The sequence below is a fragment of the Dermacentor albipictus genome, chromosome 6, assembly GCF_038994185.2.
Source record: "Dermacentor albipictus isolate Rhodes 1998 colony chromosome 6, USDA_Dalb.pri_finalv2, whole genome shotgun sequence".
NCBI lineage: Eukaryota > Metazoa > Arthropoda > Arachnida > Ixodida > Ixodidae > Dermacentor > Dermacentor albipictus.
Window position 1 is genome coordinate 59,055,643 of NC_091826.1, and position 14,936 is coordinate 59,070,578.

The window sequence follows — 14,936 nt, forward strand, 5'->3', positions numbered from 1 at the left end:
AAAAAATTTTATCTAGGATTTTTGCCGTGTGAATGATGGTGCGAGGCCTGGTGACGTCAAACGCTTCACTTTCATTCGTTTAGGTAAGTTTGAAGGCATGAGCGTTCTTCCGTACGTTTCATCGCGCATCAAATGCGTCACAAGCCAAGCCAAAAACGCATTAAAAGCCAATGAAGAGCATAGTGGGGCCACGCTGCACGAGCGATTTATGCAGTCGATGGCCAGCTTCGACAGCCGTCAATGGCTGCAGGGTGCCTTCGGTAGCACTGTGAATAAATCCACTGAGTTGGGGCACGAGGCTTACTCGTCCGGGGTCATGGTCCCGCTTATGGCTGTCCTGATAAGCTGGCTCTTCGGAAGGTTAGTGACAATGCATATTCAACGCAAACGGGACGCGTGTTAGATGTTGGATTTCAAGGCTATGCGAGCTTGTTTTCTAGCGAGAGGCCAAAAAAAGTATGTCTAGGTGATAGTGCAACAGTCAAATGCCGAGTTCGTCATGCGACAGGTATGAAACAGCAACTCTGTTTCACACGGTGCAGCTGGCGGGAATGCTCACAAATTATTGCGCAAACATTTAAGTTTACCAGTTAAACCATATTTGCTAGGAAACCAAGCATACATTCTTTGTTTATCGCATTCCTAAGTACATTTGTGTGTGGACTAGCAAATGTAGCGCGAAAAGAAAGGAAACTAAAAATTGAATGTGGGTGGCAGTGCAAGTATTCCGGCTGTAGGTTTTCCCTGCCGACACTTGGGCACCACGGAAGCCTGTCTTTAAAGAACAACCTCCACGGTCCTCGAACTATTATCAATTTATTATTGCAACAGAGAGCAAATGGACCAATATCGTAGTGATAAAAAAGAGGGCTGCAGCGCACCCTTCAACTCGAAATGTTTATTTGAAACCGCTGCGTCTAAGCCTCTCCCATTGACAGCAACCGTGAATTTAGCGTGAATTGCGTGACGTCAGGCAGTGCTGAGACACCGCTGGTCGTACGCTCTGAAACAGTACGAAACTAAACAGGATGTCTCTTCACGTTGTGGCGCCCAAACGTCGCAGCAGCAAGGTCGCAGTGTCGCGCCCCAAAGGGCGAAAACTATGTGCTCTAGTATATTGGTTTTGATAGCTCGAGCGCTGATGGGCTATACCCACGACTCAATCAATCAATCAATCAATCAATCAATCAATCAATCAATCAATCAATCAATCAATCAATCAATCAATCAATCAATCAATCAATCAATCAATCAATTCTTGTGTTTCAGAGCTGTGGCATGAGGATCATAGATGTTTCGAATGTTTTCATCCTCCAGCCGCCGTGCTATGGGTAGACATGTACGGTCTGCATGTCTACGTTTGTCTACACATTTTAAAGCACCGGAAACATCCAGAGCAGGAGTGTTTACCTGGAGGATGAAGGAAGCAAATGTCGACGACACAAACGAAAAAGGATTGCGCGGGAAAAGATTTGCTTAGCTAAAAAGTTAAATACCTTCATTAACAGAAATAGAAACGCACAAAAAATGTTTGCTTTTAACGTGTTTGTGTTACTGCCAGTGTCAATCAGTACCTACCTTTGCGCCTGTGCTGTATATTGGTTTTTACCTTTACCTGTTCGGCAAATGTTTTTGTCAATATTGTCACGTGGTGGTGACGTTGATGAACACAGTAGCAGTACTGTGAATGACATAACTAACTTTTATTGGGCGAACATGTGCCCACAAGACAGGCTACACTTATAGCACAACGATAGTGGCGAACGCGGTCGGCGATCGTCGAAAATCTGATCAACGGGTCAAGCGCGTCGGCTTTTATACAGCACTCGTCAAACGTGCCAGACTAATCGCTGGGACCCGCGTGCCTTCCACAAAGTTCTACACCATTCGGGTCAGGCGATAAAATCAGATAACATAAGGTTCGGCGACAACAGAAAGCGGTTACAAGCATCGATAACTTTCCAGAAAATTCGGATATATGCAGGCACGTCCCGCGCTGTGCGATAACATTTGTTAGGCGGCGAAACGTGGTCGCCCGATAGAAAGAGAGAGAGAGAGAGAGACATCATTTATTCGAACCATCGAGGTAGTTGCTCTTGAGGTCGAGGGGGTGGTGTCCTCATTCCAGGACTCCACTGGCCATGGCTGCTCGACGTACTTGCCTGGCGAGAGCTTCTTCTCCCGCCAGGGTATCGCCGGTCAGCTGTACCTCCCACCGCTCAGATGACGTGCTAGGCGTCTTGAAGTGTTGAGGTTTGCCCGCGCACCCCCACGAGATGTGGAAGAGTGTAGGGCGTGTGTCGCCGCACCAGGGGCAGATGCCGCGATATGTATGTGGGAACATTTTACTGTATTTGTGTAGGTTAGGAAATGTGTTTGTCTGAATAAGTCGGAGAGCTACGGCATCTTTAGTGCTGAACTTTCTGTGAGGCGGAGGATAAATCCTGCTGTTGAGTCGCTGGATCTCGAGTCGGTCGCAGTTATTAGATGACAGGAGCATGAAGGTAAATGGTGGGGATTGATGAGACGATTCGTTTTGCCCCGCTCGGTTGATTAGCACTCGAGCTAGGGCGTTCGCCCTCTCGTTCCCCTCCAGACCCACGTGGCCCGGTGTCCACGTGATTTGATGGTATTCTCGGAGCCTCGGGCCTAGAATCTGAGCCGCCAGCAGTGGTGTTGGTCCGTTGGTAAAGTTACAGCAGGCGTGTTGCGAGTCGGTAACGACATGGACTTCCCTGCCTACCCTGTCTTCTTGCTTTATTACCAGCGCCGCGGCTATGGTCTCAGCCACAGCTGGGGTCTCTGCCCTTGCGGATGCCGCGAGGGTCAAGGAGTTGTCTCTCCCGTTCACGGCGGCTATCGCGAAGAGGCCGCGAACAGGATACGCCACCACGTCCACGTACGTTACGTACGTGTCACCCTTGAATTGTCGGCGGTGTCTGTCGACGCGAGCCTTGCGTCGTCCTTCATGGAGTTCATGGCTCATGTGCTTCGGTATCGGGTTCGCCTTGATCTTGCCTCTGACCTCAGGCGGGAGTGATCGTTGCCCATCGAGGGCACGGAGCTCCGTTGCCGTTCCGGTCCTGTGGAGGATGGCTCTGCCCACCACCGTCTTCTGTAGTCTGGCCTTTTGCGAAGCCATAACCGCGTCCGACAGCTCAGCGAAGGTGTTGTGGATCCCGAGGGCCGCTAACTTCTCGTTTGAGGTGGTGACAGGGAGACCCAGGCCCATTTTGTACGCGCCTCTGATGATGGCATCGACTTGTTCTTGGTCGCGTTTGTTTAGCGAGCGATATTGATACAGCATGCAGGACAAAGGCCTCTCCCATATTTCTTCAACTATCCCGGTCATGTACTAATTGTGGCCACGCCGTCCCTGCAAACTTCTTAACCTCATCCGCCCACCTAACTTTCTGCCGCCCCCTGCTACTCTTCCCTTCCCTTGGGATCCAGTCCGTAACCCTTAATGACCATCGGTTATCTTCCCTCCTCATTACATGTCCTGCCCATGCCCATTTCTTTTTCTTGATTTCAACTAAGATGTCATTAACTCGCGTTTGTTCCCTGACCCAATCTGCTCTTTTCTTATCCCTTAAAGTTACACCTATCATTCTTCTTTCCATAGCTCGTTGCGTCGTCCTCAATTTGAGTAGAACTCTTTTCGTAAGCCTCCAGGTTTCTGCCGCGTAGGTGAGTACTGGTAAGACACAGCTATTATATACTTTTCTCTTGCAATTTGTAATTGGCTTCTTGTAATTCGTTTTATAACCCGCGAGATCTGGTTGGTGGCAGACTTTAGGGTTTGGATGGCGTGGGAGGCTTTCAGGTTGCTCTGGATGCGAAAACCCAGAATCCTAGTCTTATTGCCTTCCGTGATCTTCTGGCCTTCAAAATAGAGGTCGATAGGGCCAGGCGAGTTGTAGATTCCTCCTCCATGCACGCGAATCACCTCAGACTTTTCTGGCGCACAAAACATCCCGCTCGCTGCCGCAAATTTCTCCACGGCCATCGCGGCCTCTTGAAGGATCGCCTCTTTTCGCGCTAGGGAGCCCTTGGTGGCCCAGAGCGTGATGTCGTCGGCGTGCAGGGCATAACCTAGGTCGGGGATCTTCCGCAGCTCTTTGGTCAGCGCTAGCATCGCGACGTTGAATAGAATCAGGGAAATTCTCGCCCCTTGCGGTGTTCCTTTGTTCGGCACGTCGATCGTATCTGATCGAGTCTGGCCTATACTGATGGTTGCCGTCCGGCCCATCAAGAACGATTTAACGTAATTAAAGATGCGCTCCCCGCAGCTGATGTCGTTCAGTCCCTTGAGAATGGCCTCGTGACAGAAGTTATCGAAGGCCCCTTTTATGTCGAGTGCGAGCAGGAGATGTTCTCCTCCCTTCGGGATGCCCTTAAGAACTTCCCTTAGGATTAGGAACACATCTTGCGCAGAAAGTCCCTGCCTGAAGCCAAGCATGGTGTCCGGGAAGAGGTCACCGTCCTCTATGTAATGTTGGAGGCGGGTTTCGGTGGTCCTCTCGTACAGCTTGCCGAGGCACAAAGTCAGCGAGATGGGACGCAGGGCGTCGATCGCGGGCTTCTTGCCGGGTTTGGGAATGGTCACGATTTTCGCGTGTTTCCACTAGTTCGGTAGGTGGCCCTTGCTCCAGCGTTTCTCGTTTAGGTATTCGGTGAAGTTCTGGATGTGCATCGGGCTCAGGTTTCTAATCATGGCAATGGTGATTTTGTCAACTCCGGGAGCAGTGTCGCGCTGCGAGGCTCGGGCCGCGGCATACACCACTTTCTCCGTGATGGGAGCGTCCAGTTCTGGTCTTGGTTCTCCTTCATATTTTAGGAGGCAGGGTTGTATAGGGTCGCTACCAAGGTATCTGGTTTTTAAGGTGTCAATCAGATCCTGGTCGTTTTCGGGGAACTTCTCAGTGATTTCTAGGAGCGTCCGACTGGTTGTCCATTTCGCCTTGTCGGGCTCGATCAGGCAACGTAGGTGGCCCACGTCTGCGCCGTACTCAGGGTACCCTTGAACAAGGTGCGAAGCTGTACGCAATTTTGCTGCGTCAGCTGGTTTGCGTATTTCTGGCTTCGTCTGTTATTTTCTCGATTCATAGAGGTAGCTTCCGGTTTAACCGCGGTCGCTTCCACCGTCTGAGGAGGCCCTCACGGGCTTCCCACAGGTGTAAGAGCCGGCGGTCGGCTTCGGGCGTCTCGACCGTGCGCTGGATGGTTTGGATGTGGGCGTCCCGGAGGTGCTGCATCCATTCCGCTATGTCCGTTATACCGTTTTCGGGCGGGGGGTACTGCCTGAATGCCTCCCAGTCCGTAAGCCTAATTTCGCCATTTGTTCTCTTGAGTTTCGGCGTGGATACCGAGATGCCTAGGATGTAGTGATCGCTGCCCAATGTTTCGCCCAGGTGCGTCCATGAGTATTCCCTTACGTTTTTGACAAATGGCTGGTCTGGAAACGTGTCTCGACTTAAACCGTTACCTGCTCAGGTTGGTTGGAAGAGGTTGGTTATCAATTCGAGGGCCGTTTTGTCAACCACACTGAGGAGCGACCTCCCCTTTTGCGTGTCTTGTTGGCAGCCCCAAGTCGTGTGTCTAGCGTTCATGTCTCCCACCACTACCAGCTGGTTGCCGCCAGCGGCTCTCACGCTCTCGTAAATGATGTTGCGGAAGTCGTCTCTCTGAGTCTTCGGTTGACTGTACAAATTCAGGATGAAAGTGCTACGTCTACCCCTCTTCACGGCCGTCACCGTTTTGTGAACTAAAACCGCGACCTTCGGTTATCCCACGTGTTTACTTACGTAGTAACCCCGCAGCCTTATCGGCTGGTTCCAGGCCTCCTGAAGGCAGGTGACGTCGGGGGGGATATAGGTGATTTCGGATGAATAGTTGGAGGGAACTTGCCTTCTTGTTGAAAGAGTGACAATTCCACTGCCCGATCACGAGGTGTTCGGGCGCACTGCGTGTGGTGTTACCCATTGCTGACGTTCATGGCGCCGCCGTCGCAGTTGTCGGCGTCCCTGATGTCACCCGTGTTGTTTATGCGCCTGTACGCTTTTATGCGTGGGTTGCAGATCTCGTCGTTGACCCGCTTGCGCGAGATAAACTTAACCTTGCGTATTCTTCTTTCAAGGTCTTCACGACGCGCGTCATGACATGATGGTCTTTCGCGGTCGATAATTTAGAGAAAAAGAAATACTTGACATTTCAGTGACCTAAATTACCTTGCATGAATCTTTGTTGAAGTTAGGATTCATGTGCCACAACCACGATCTGATCGTAGGGCACGCATTTAGCCGGTGACTGCGGATAAACTTTAACCACGTGGGGTTCTTTAACTTGGTACCTGTGCACGGCACACACGCGCTTTTATTTTTTTTTAGCATTTCGCCTCCGTCGAAATGCGGCCGCCGCGGCTGGGATTCGAACCCGCGATCTCGTGTTTTGTATCGCGACGCGAAAACCGCTAAGCCACCACGGCGGGGGCCTGAATGCAAGCGCTAGTATGTAGTCTCGTTAGACCGCGCGCAATCCCAGCACCCCTCTTCGATTTAATCGCGATTCTTGCGCCCAGCCAATCGACGAGGGACCGCCGACAGATGGTTCCCACGGCGATCAGGGGCGCGATCGGAGATATTTTGTTCGATACGCGTTCTGTTCAGTTGCTGCGACGTCACAAAGTTGCAGCATGCAAAATTTGTGACAGCGGGGCGGAGAGAGCAGCCAATCAGGAAGCGGTGACCTCCCTGGAAGTTTACTTCGTCGTTTGTCGTCTGCTTGCAAACAGTATACTACAAAGCCAAATGTTTCTCGTCTTCCAATTGAATGAAATCTTTGTCTAAAAGAATGTATTTTTTCTTTTCAAGCCCAAACACGTTTTCAAATAGCAGTACGTGTGACTACTGCAATTTATAACTATTAGGTTCTTTGCGTCGTCCCTAGGTGGTGTCGCGCACAGCGAAAAGTAAAAAGAAAAAAAAAACGACGGGAAGAGTGGCGCACTTTTCAAGAGGCAGCGACAACATCCCAGTGGCTCGCTGGCACCGATGATGTTGTCGATTTCTCTGTGCAACCAATGAATTATTTGTTTCGAGAAAGAAAAACGACGCCGGAATTCACTTTCTGTCATTTCTTCAAACGCGTTTCGCAAACGTGCCAGTCTGCAGCCGAAAAGGCCGCCTGTTGGATCCAATCCAATCCACCAGACGCGCCATGCGAAGCCGTATGATCGCTCCAAACTTCTCAACTACCGTCGCGTTCGGACGAAATGCTCGGTGGGCGGATGATTGACAGGAGCGTGTCGTCATTTTGACGTCACCAAAAACGGGGCGGCGCCCCGCGGCTGGCGACGTCGGCGCGGAGTAGGCCAATCGCGCGCGCCGGTAACCGAACGAACGCGCCGAACAACCATCTCCGATCGCACCCCTGCACCGTGCAAGATTAGAATCTGCACACCGAATAAACAGTGCTCCCGACGATCGAGCAACGACGATCGAGTTTGTTGTTAAAATCCAACAACAAACGTTAATATATATATATATATATATATATATATATATATATATATATATATATATATATATATATATATATATATATATATATATATATAATGGTGGAAAGTGTATGTTGATTCCGGTATGCATAAAGGAGAAGACGTCTGGCCTTATCGTGGCGTCTTCGTCAAAAACGGAATTAAGAAATGCGAAGGCCGCGGCCTGCGCCCCTGGTACATGGCCCTCAACATAAAATACACAAAACTGAACGGATATAGATGAATATGCAGTGCAAGATTTGAATCGAAATTACGCGAATCTTGTTTGAGTTAGCGAGGTAGCGTCAGTATAGCGGAGGACACAAGGACCGCCTTGCCGCCTGTAGCTGTTAGCTGTCTGCTTCGTCATTTTATTTTTTTCTTTACGAATACCTCCCAGGCTCCACGCAGGAGTATTATGTGAGGGGGACTTCACAAGATTTCTCATTTATTTATTTATTTATTTATTTATTTATTTATTTATTTATTTATTTATTAAGTCACGATTACAAACGTGTAAACAAGAACCTGGTAAGATGCAGTGAAATAATTATATACAGAAATAATGACATACACAAGTAAGCACTCAACACAGAAATAATCGCACATTTAGGAAAATCTTGACCTTGTTCATAAAGACATAATGGCTAATGGCAGATACAATGTCCTTTGGTAGTTTATTTCAATGATATAATGCCAACAGTAATGTGAATGACGATACAGACTAGTGCGAGCAAAAAAGGGTTGCAGTTCAAATTCGTGATGAAAACGCTGAAATATACTATGAGCTGCATTGATGCAAGATTCGCTGAACAGGTATCCACTATGTCAAAACACGTGATAATGTGACAACAATGCTATTAGTCGGCGGTTTTCAAGAGAGGGCCATGAAAGTGATTGCTCGATATCCGTAACACTATAGTTTCGTGAATATTTTTTTGTGATATATCTTATTCCTTTATTTTGTATTGCTTTAAGTATTGCTTAACAAGAGCACGAAAATAAACAAAGCAAGTTACGGAACTACGGGACCTCCTTCTGTATCTACTTATATAGTAATTATCGCCATCTGTGTCATGAATGAAACTGATCGCGATTCTGAAGAGCCAGGCATTATACAATGGAGAAATGTAGTAGTATGGTGCAAGATTGTAATATATTTTCTATATCACCAGGATGAAGGCTGACCTTAATATGATTGTTCCCTGATTTCCGATAAAACAGAATTAATTTACTTGGGCAGGCGTCAACTATGGAGGTTGTGTATATCTATAAAAACATTGGTAAAACGTACTTGGATGTAAACCGAGGGAGCAGATGTCCAAAAAAGCGACAGATAGCTACAGCAATTCCATCCCATTTACTGGTCAGTGCATTTAGGTTTCACTCCATGTACTCAAAGACGCTGCCGAAACTAAACTTTGGCTCTTGTAGCGCTGGTCGAAACTACGTGCCACGTTTCCAGAAAACGTAGTTAACCAGGGACAGGGCAGAAATTGGGCTACGAGGTCGCCCTTTCTGTAACTGAAGAGAAAAGAGAGACAATTTAAAAGAAAGAAATGAAGTCGTGTTAGTAGACGATAAATGTTTCGCTTACAGACATCAGAATTAAAACGGATGAGGGTGCACGTCATGATCATGACATCGTCTTGCAGGAAAGGATCCGCATACACTTCACACGCACTCGCATACAAGTTCGAGGTGGGTTTTGCAGAAGCTGTCGTCTGTCCATATGCTGCTTGTGTCCGACCATTCAGAACGAAGCGGGACCAACGCCTTCCACCTTCTGTATTGTTCAAGTTCCATATCACTGGAATCACCAGGTCGTCCTATGCAACAAAATGTCTTCAACTGGTGCTATACATATCCACAAGCAGTCCGGCAAACAAAGACAGGAACGTGGGCGAAGTAGGAAGCATAGGGCCTTATAATAAAAAAAGAAAAACACCGGAAATGGAAGGAATAAAGATGAGCAAGAGCCCTTTCCCTATTTATACATCTCGTCATTTGACTGAATTGCACTTGACTTATGTTTTCTCGATTAAGCGCGTGCCTGAGTACTAATGGCTTTCGTCTTCGGGGTCTCTTACAGGGAACCGTGTAAGGTTCGTCGTTAGACGAAATTGTGGTAAAAAAAGTCGTAAAGAAAAGGAACGTAGACTTCAACTTCGCGAAAAACGATGAGACGCTAGTCCACAAACGGCAGACCCACTTGCAGCTCACTGCATGTCGATAATCTCGCGAATTTTCTTCAAACGGTGCTGACTTCCTCCGCATAATGGGGGCGCTAGTCCACCGGTGACGTTGAAAACAAGCCAACCGACGGTGTGACCGGTGGCCTTCAAGAGATTCAGGGCCTCGTAGGCAAGCGTCATCTGCGCATAGAGGAGATCGAACACCGTATCATTCTGCGTAGTCGATATCATTCATTCATTGGCGCTATCATTATCCGCAATTATATTGCACATTGGCTTGAATCTTTTTCAGTGGTATTTCGGAAACAATGACGTCAGATATTCACACTTCCAGAACACGGGTGATGCAGTTCTGGAACACGCGTGGAATGTGCGTAAAATACGCGCTCCTGTGTGTGCAATGCGTGTTTTCGCATAAACGATCACTTGCTAGCCAGTGCTCGCATTTTCGACATTCTCGTGCATGCGTGCAGAGGAACGTCGAAAATACAACCTATAGGTTGGCAATCTCATTCATCTATAAACCCTCTCAGACTCTGACCGACCCTAGAGTCTGAGTCTGAGGGAAGCGAGCTGAGACTTTCGGCGAGTCTGAGTTGTGCTAAGCAAGAAATATGATTCAGGCGATCAAATCCAGGCTGCGGTGGTGGCATCTAGACGAGGGCGAAATGCGAAAATGCGCGCCACTCTACTATGCAATAGGTGCATGTCACACACACACACACACACGCACACACACACACGCACACACGCACACACACATACACACACACACATACACACACACACACACACGCACACACACACGCACACGCACACGCACACACACACGCGCGCACACGCACACACACACGCGCGCACACACACACGCACACGCACACACACACGCACACACACGCGCGCACACACACACGCACACACACACACACACACACACACGCACACACACACACGCACACACACACGCGCACACAAACGCACACACACACACACACACACACACACACACACACACGCGCGCGCACACACACACACACATTACCGGGCTAGCCGAGGCTTGTACGGCGGCAGCAAAAGTGGTAGCGACATCTCGTGGTACTGTGTTCAATTACAGTACGTTCGAAATTCTTTCTTCTTTTTTTATCCCGGCAGTGTTGTTGCAGAAGCAAAATCACAAAAGCACAGCACGTTAACAATTACGTCACTACCAATGTTTTCTACCGTCAGGTAAGTAGAATATAGTAAGCAACCGCACTTTTAGCTTTGCTTGCTGCCGTGTTAAGCTTTTGCTCACAAGATGTTGCCACTGGCGTTATTTATTGCTGCCGCACGCTCTCCGGTATCGCGCTGTCCGCTATTCCTGCAAACGGGGGTCGTTTGGGCACATTGCCGGATTCGCGGGGGCGTAAATGTTAGCGGCCCGGGCGGTGCAGCCACCTGATGGCGTAGAGCTCAACTAGACCCACACTGAGCTAAAATTGCACTAACCCACTATGCCCTGCTTCACTACTGGTGCAAATTTTCGGCAGTGGCGTAATGGTTGGGACGATTACGCCGCTGTAGAAAATTTACACCAGCAGCTAAGCAGAATATAGGAATTGGCTTTGCGTTTGTGTGGTTGAGGTTTGCACCACCAGCTGGCGCCATCAATCGGGCCACTCACGTCTACGCCTCCGCTCAACCGGCAAACCACCCGCGCCCACCGGAATACCAGACGCACTGAAATTCCCTATTATTGTGCAAGCGCTAACACATTCGCGGAGCAGCTAAGGCGCTCCACTATTGGTTACATATACGACATGACATGTGTGGCATTCGCCAGCCCCTTTTGTTGTTGCGCGTGAAAGCTCTTAATGTTTCCTTTAAAAGCAGTGACTTTACCTTTTCTTCGATCGTCTCCGAAGTCTCGAAAGTGGCGACGTCCATGGGCGTGTACTGGGCGAACGCACACTCTCCTACGGCCACATTCGTAATCCGGTGAAAGGCGATTCCAGCATGCAGTTTGCCGCACTCCTGTAACGGTGTCGTGCAGACAGGCTATGTATAGGTGATTAGAAAGCGTCGCGATTAAACACTAAAAACGAATATCAGTTTAAGCCATATCACTGAATTCACCGCTGCAGTATCTATGCGGCCACTCCTTGCGTACATCGAGGCTCAGTATAACAGAAAAAAGAGTGTTCACCTACTTGTCATTGCAATGATAATAGTAATGACAACAACAAAAAAAAACGCGGAAATAAGAGAGCGCTGGATTCAACACGTTGAGGCGACGCACTATGTGCTTCAGAAACTTGTGATGACACCGTCTTTACGCGTTCAGTCAGCGTAGGGGGTTCCTTGGCTTTTATTTTCTGACGCAATTTTTTGACGCAATTCATGCTGGCCGCGTTGTTTAGTGCTTATTAACGTTTCCGGTGTGGTAATATGGAATGTGCTTGCTTTCCTTTTCTCAGGTAAGTCCATTTGATGAAGTTTTACACTTTTAAGCATAGTCGTTTGTTCGCTCCTCTGCTACAGAAGAGGGCTTGCTTATAAGGGGATAGATATACCAGTGCCCACTACAATAAGTATCATAACAATCATCGTTATCATCGTCATTATTATATGCGTCTCGCTACTTCCCATCGACCTTGTATGACAGAAACGCTAGTGCGTTTTAGTCACAATGCGTGCATAAATCTGTTGGCATAAAATTGAAAATGTATAAATGGCCGGCGCTTTGATTTAGGGACCATGCGCCGGCAAGATATTCTAGTAGAGATTCTTGTAGAAGATATATAAGTAGAGGGCCACGATTTCAGCTTCACTACTCTGGGACCGTCGTGTGTATACATGTGTTTTGCAATTTGTGTATTATGAATAAAATGTCATTCTTCAACAAAATATCTAAAGAAAGTTGAGCTAGAAGGTCTCACTTATTTGGCAGGAAAGACAACTGGCGTCTCTTTAAGTGCACAGGGTGTGTTTCATGCGAAGGAAAAAGCAATGAAGTGCAGCTTGAGAATTCAGTTGAAGTGACGACTAGAAGATAATTACAGGCATGTAGAGGTTTGTACTGATGCACTAAAATATAATAACTCTCTCAGGTACAGTGATTCCTGCAGGAATCACAACAGGACGCAAAAGTATCCAACGTGGTGAATCCAAAAAACCGAAGTTAACCCGAGAAACTAGAGTGCCAGTAGTTCTGATTGCTAGAGGCCAGTTAGTTCTCTCCGAAATTTGGGAAAACGTCCCAACTTGTGTGTAATACACTCACATTTGCGCACGCACGCAACCCCCCCCGCCCCCCCTGCGGGGGCGGCGGCTTAGCGGCTATGGTGTTGCGCTGCTATAAGCACGAGGTCGCGAGATCAAATTCGGGCCGCGGGGGCCGCATTTCGATGGGGTTTAAAGGCAAAAACGACCCTTCCCCGTGCGGTATTTCCCCTGCATTGGGGGCAGATTAACGATCCCCGGCATGGTGGTCAAAATTAATCGGGACTCCCAAATCACGGCGTTCCGCATAATCAAATCGTCGTTTGGCACGGAAAACTCCATAAATCAATTTCACGCGCACGCACACACATCTAGTGTGTTTTTTGTGTGTGTGTCTGTATTTTTTTTGTGCCACCTAGCACTTAAAATCGGTGTTAGTGATTTGCAGTCAGTTCTTCATGTCAAGCGGTTTCCTACGAACTTGAAAAAAATTATTGCTTGATGGCATACCAACATGTTCAGAACAGTATCTCCAAACGAATGGGCGACAAGGCCATTTCTCTAGTTTGCCTTGATAACAACGAATTCGTTCCTAAATTCACATACACAGGTTTAACAGCACTTGGGAGCTGGCTACTTTCACTCTTCATTCTGAATTGTCACGTCATCCCGCGGCGCTTGAAACGCACTGGCAGGTAATTTTCTTTTTGTCGTGACTGATGGTGGATCATACTCAATGTCGACATGTTCTCGAAAATTGACGGCAGCGAGATGCTTAAACGCTTTGTGCACCTCCACTGCGTCCTTCACCTAGCTTTGTGCTTGCATCGGGGCTTAATACCGGATTCTCCGTTATAATGCTGGTAATACTAAAACCCTACGTCCACGAGGAGGGACAGATGGCGGGACAAAGACGAGCGGGCACTTACGTCTACGCAGCGGAGAGAGCGATGAGCGGTGCTGGGAACAGGTTTGAGCTCCGTGGTCCCCAGACGTGTCACTCACGTCTCACATCTCTTCAAAGATGTCAAACCACAGGCTCAGCGTCAATGCGAAGGTGAACACCGGCGACCTTACTTTGGCAATGAGTTCCACAGCATCTTTCTGCGGCAGGTAATATATATATATATACATATACATATATATTTTCAGCAACCAGCGAAGGATGTCTCAAAAAGAAGCGATAGCTTCTATTTATACATGCTGATACATGCTGCTGCGCACACACATTACTTGTCTCTGTGGTAGTTAATGATTCGAGGCGTCTGGCTGCCGACACAATCCCAGCCTTAAGCATCGGCCCGTGCTTAAAAAGCCATAATAGAACGTGTGCGATAAGACATATCGGCTGATCAATTCGTTACCTATTATTACGACTTATTTTGATTAAGCCCTGGCTTTAGTTATTACTCGGCCCGACAGCCATCCACGCAAAGGGGAAAGTAGACCTCGACGAAGCTCAGCTATTAAAGGTAGGGGTGGCGAAACCAAAATGTAAACATACGAGGTGTTTTTCTTTCTCAGTCCATATAGAACTGTTAAGTCACCTGTGTCAGATAGTGGCATTTCAGTCCTTGAGCCGGATTGCTCGAAGCGGCGGACATTGCACTCACGATAATCCAAAATGCATCATCAAGTAATTAACTAAAATTACTAATAAACATCTTAAATTGTTACTTTTGGTGCCACATTGCGATTTGTGTATTGTAGCCACTGATATTTCAAGCATATTCACTTGGAGCAAATTATACGGTTCACACGGGTTTAGTGACCTGTGCAGTGAAAGTTGCGGTATTAATGAACTATTGCTGCACTTACTTTTTAAACACTCCGCCATTTTATGCAATGCAGAACAAAAGTAACCGGTACGCGTGGGTATTTCATTGCACATTTTGGGAAATAATATTTCAAAACTGTTGTCATCCTGCACGTTTGTTTCATTCTGAGACATCTTGCGAACTCACCGGTTGCACTTGGTACACTGCAATGTGCGCCGTACA

General features: G+C 47.9%; 1 protein-coding gene across 1 annotated transcript in view; it reads right to left on the bottom strand.

Annotated features, from left to right (window-relative positions):
• Positions 1-9,085: 9,085 nt before the first annotated feature.
• LOC139047025 (uncharacterized) overlaps positions 9,086-14,936 on the bottom strand; it is a 54,891-nt gene continuing 49,040 nt past the window's right edge. The window contains exons 9-11 of the mRNA XM_070520965.1: positions 13,866-14,040; positions 11,617-11,748; positions 9,086-9,915 (exon numbers count right to left, since the gene is read on the bottom strand). Coding sequence (XP_070377066.1) covers positions 13,945-14,040 — 96 coding nt within the window. The 3' untranslated portion in view covers positions 9,086-9,915; positions 11,617-11,748; positions 13,866-13,944. The remainder of the gene's footprint in view (positions 9,916-11,616; positions 11,749-13,865; positions 14,041-14,936) is intronic.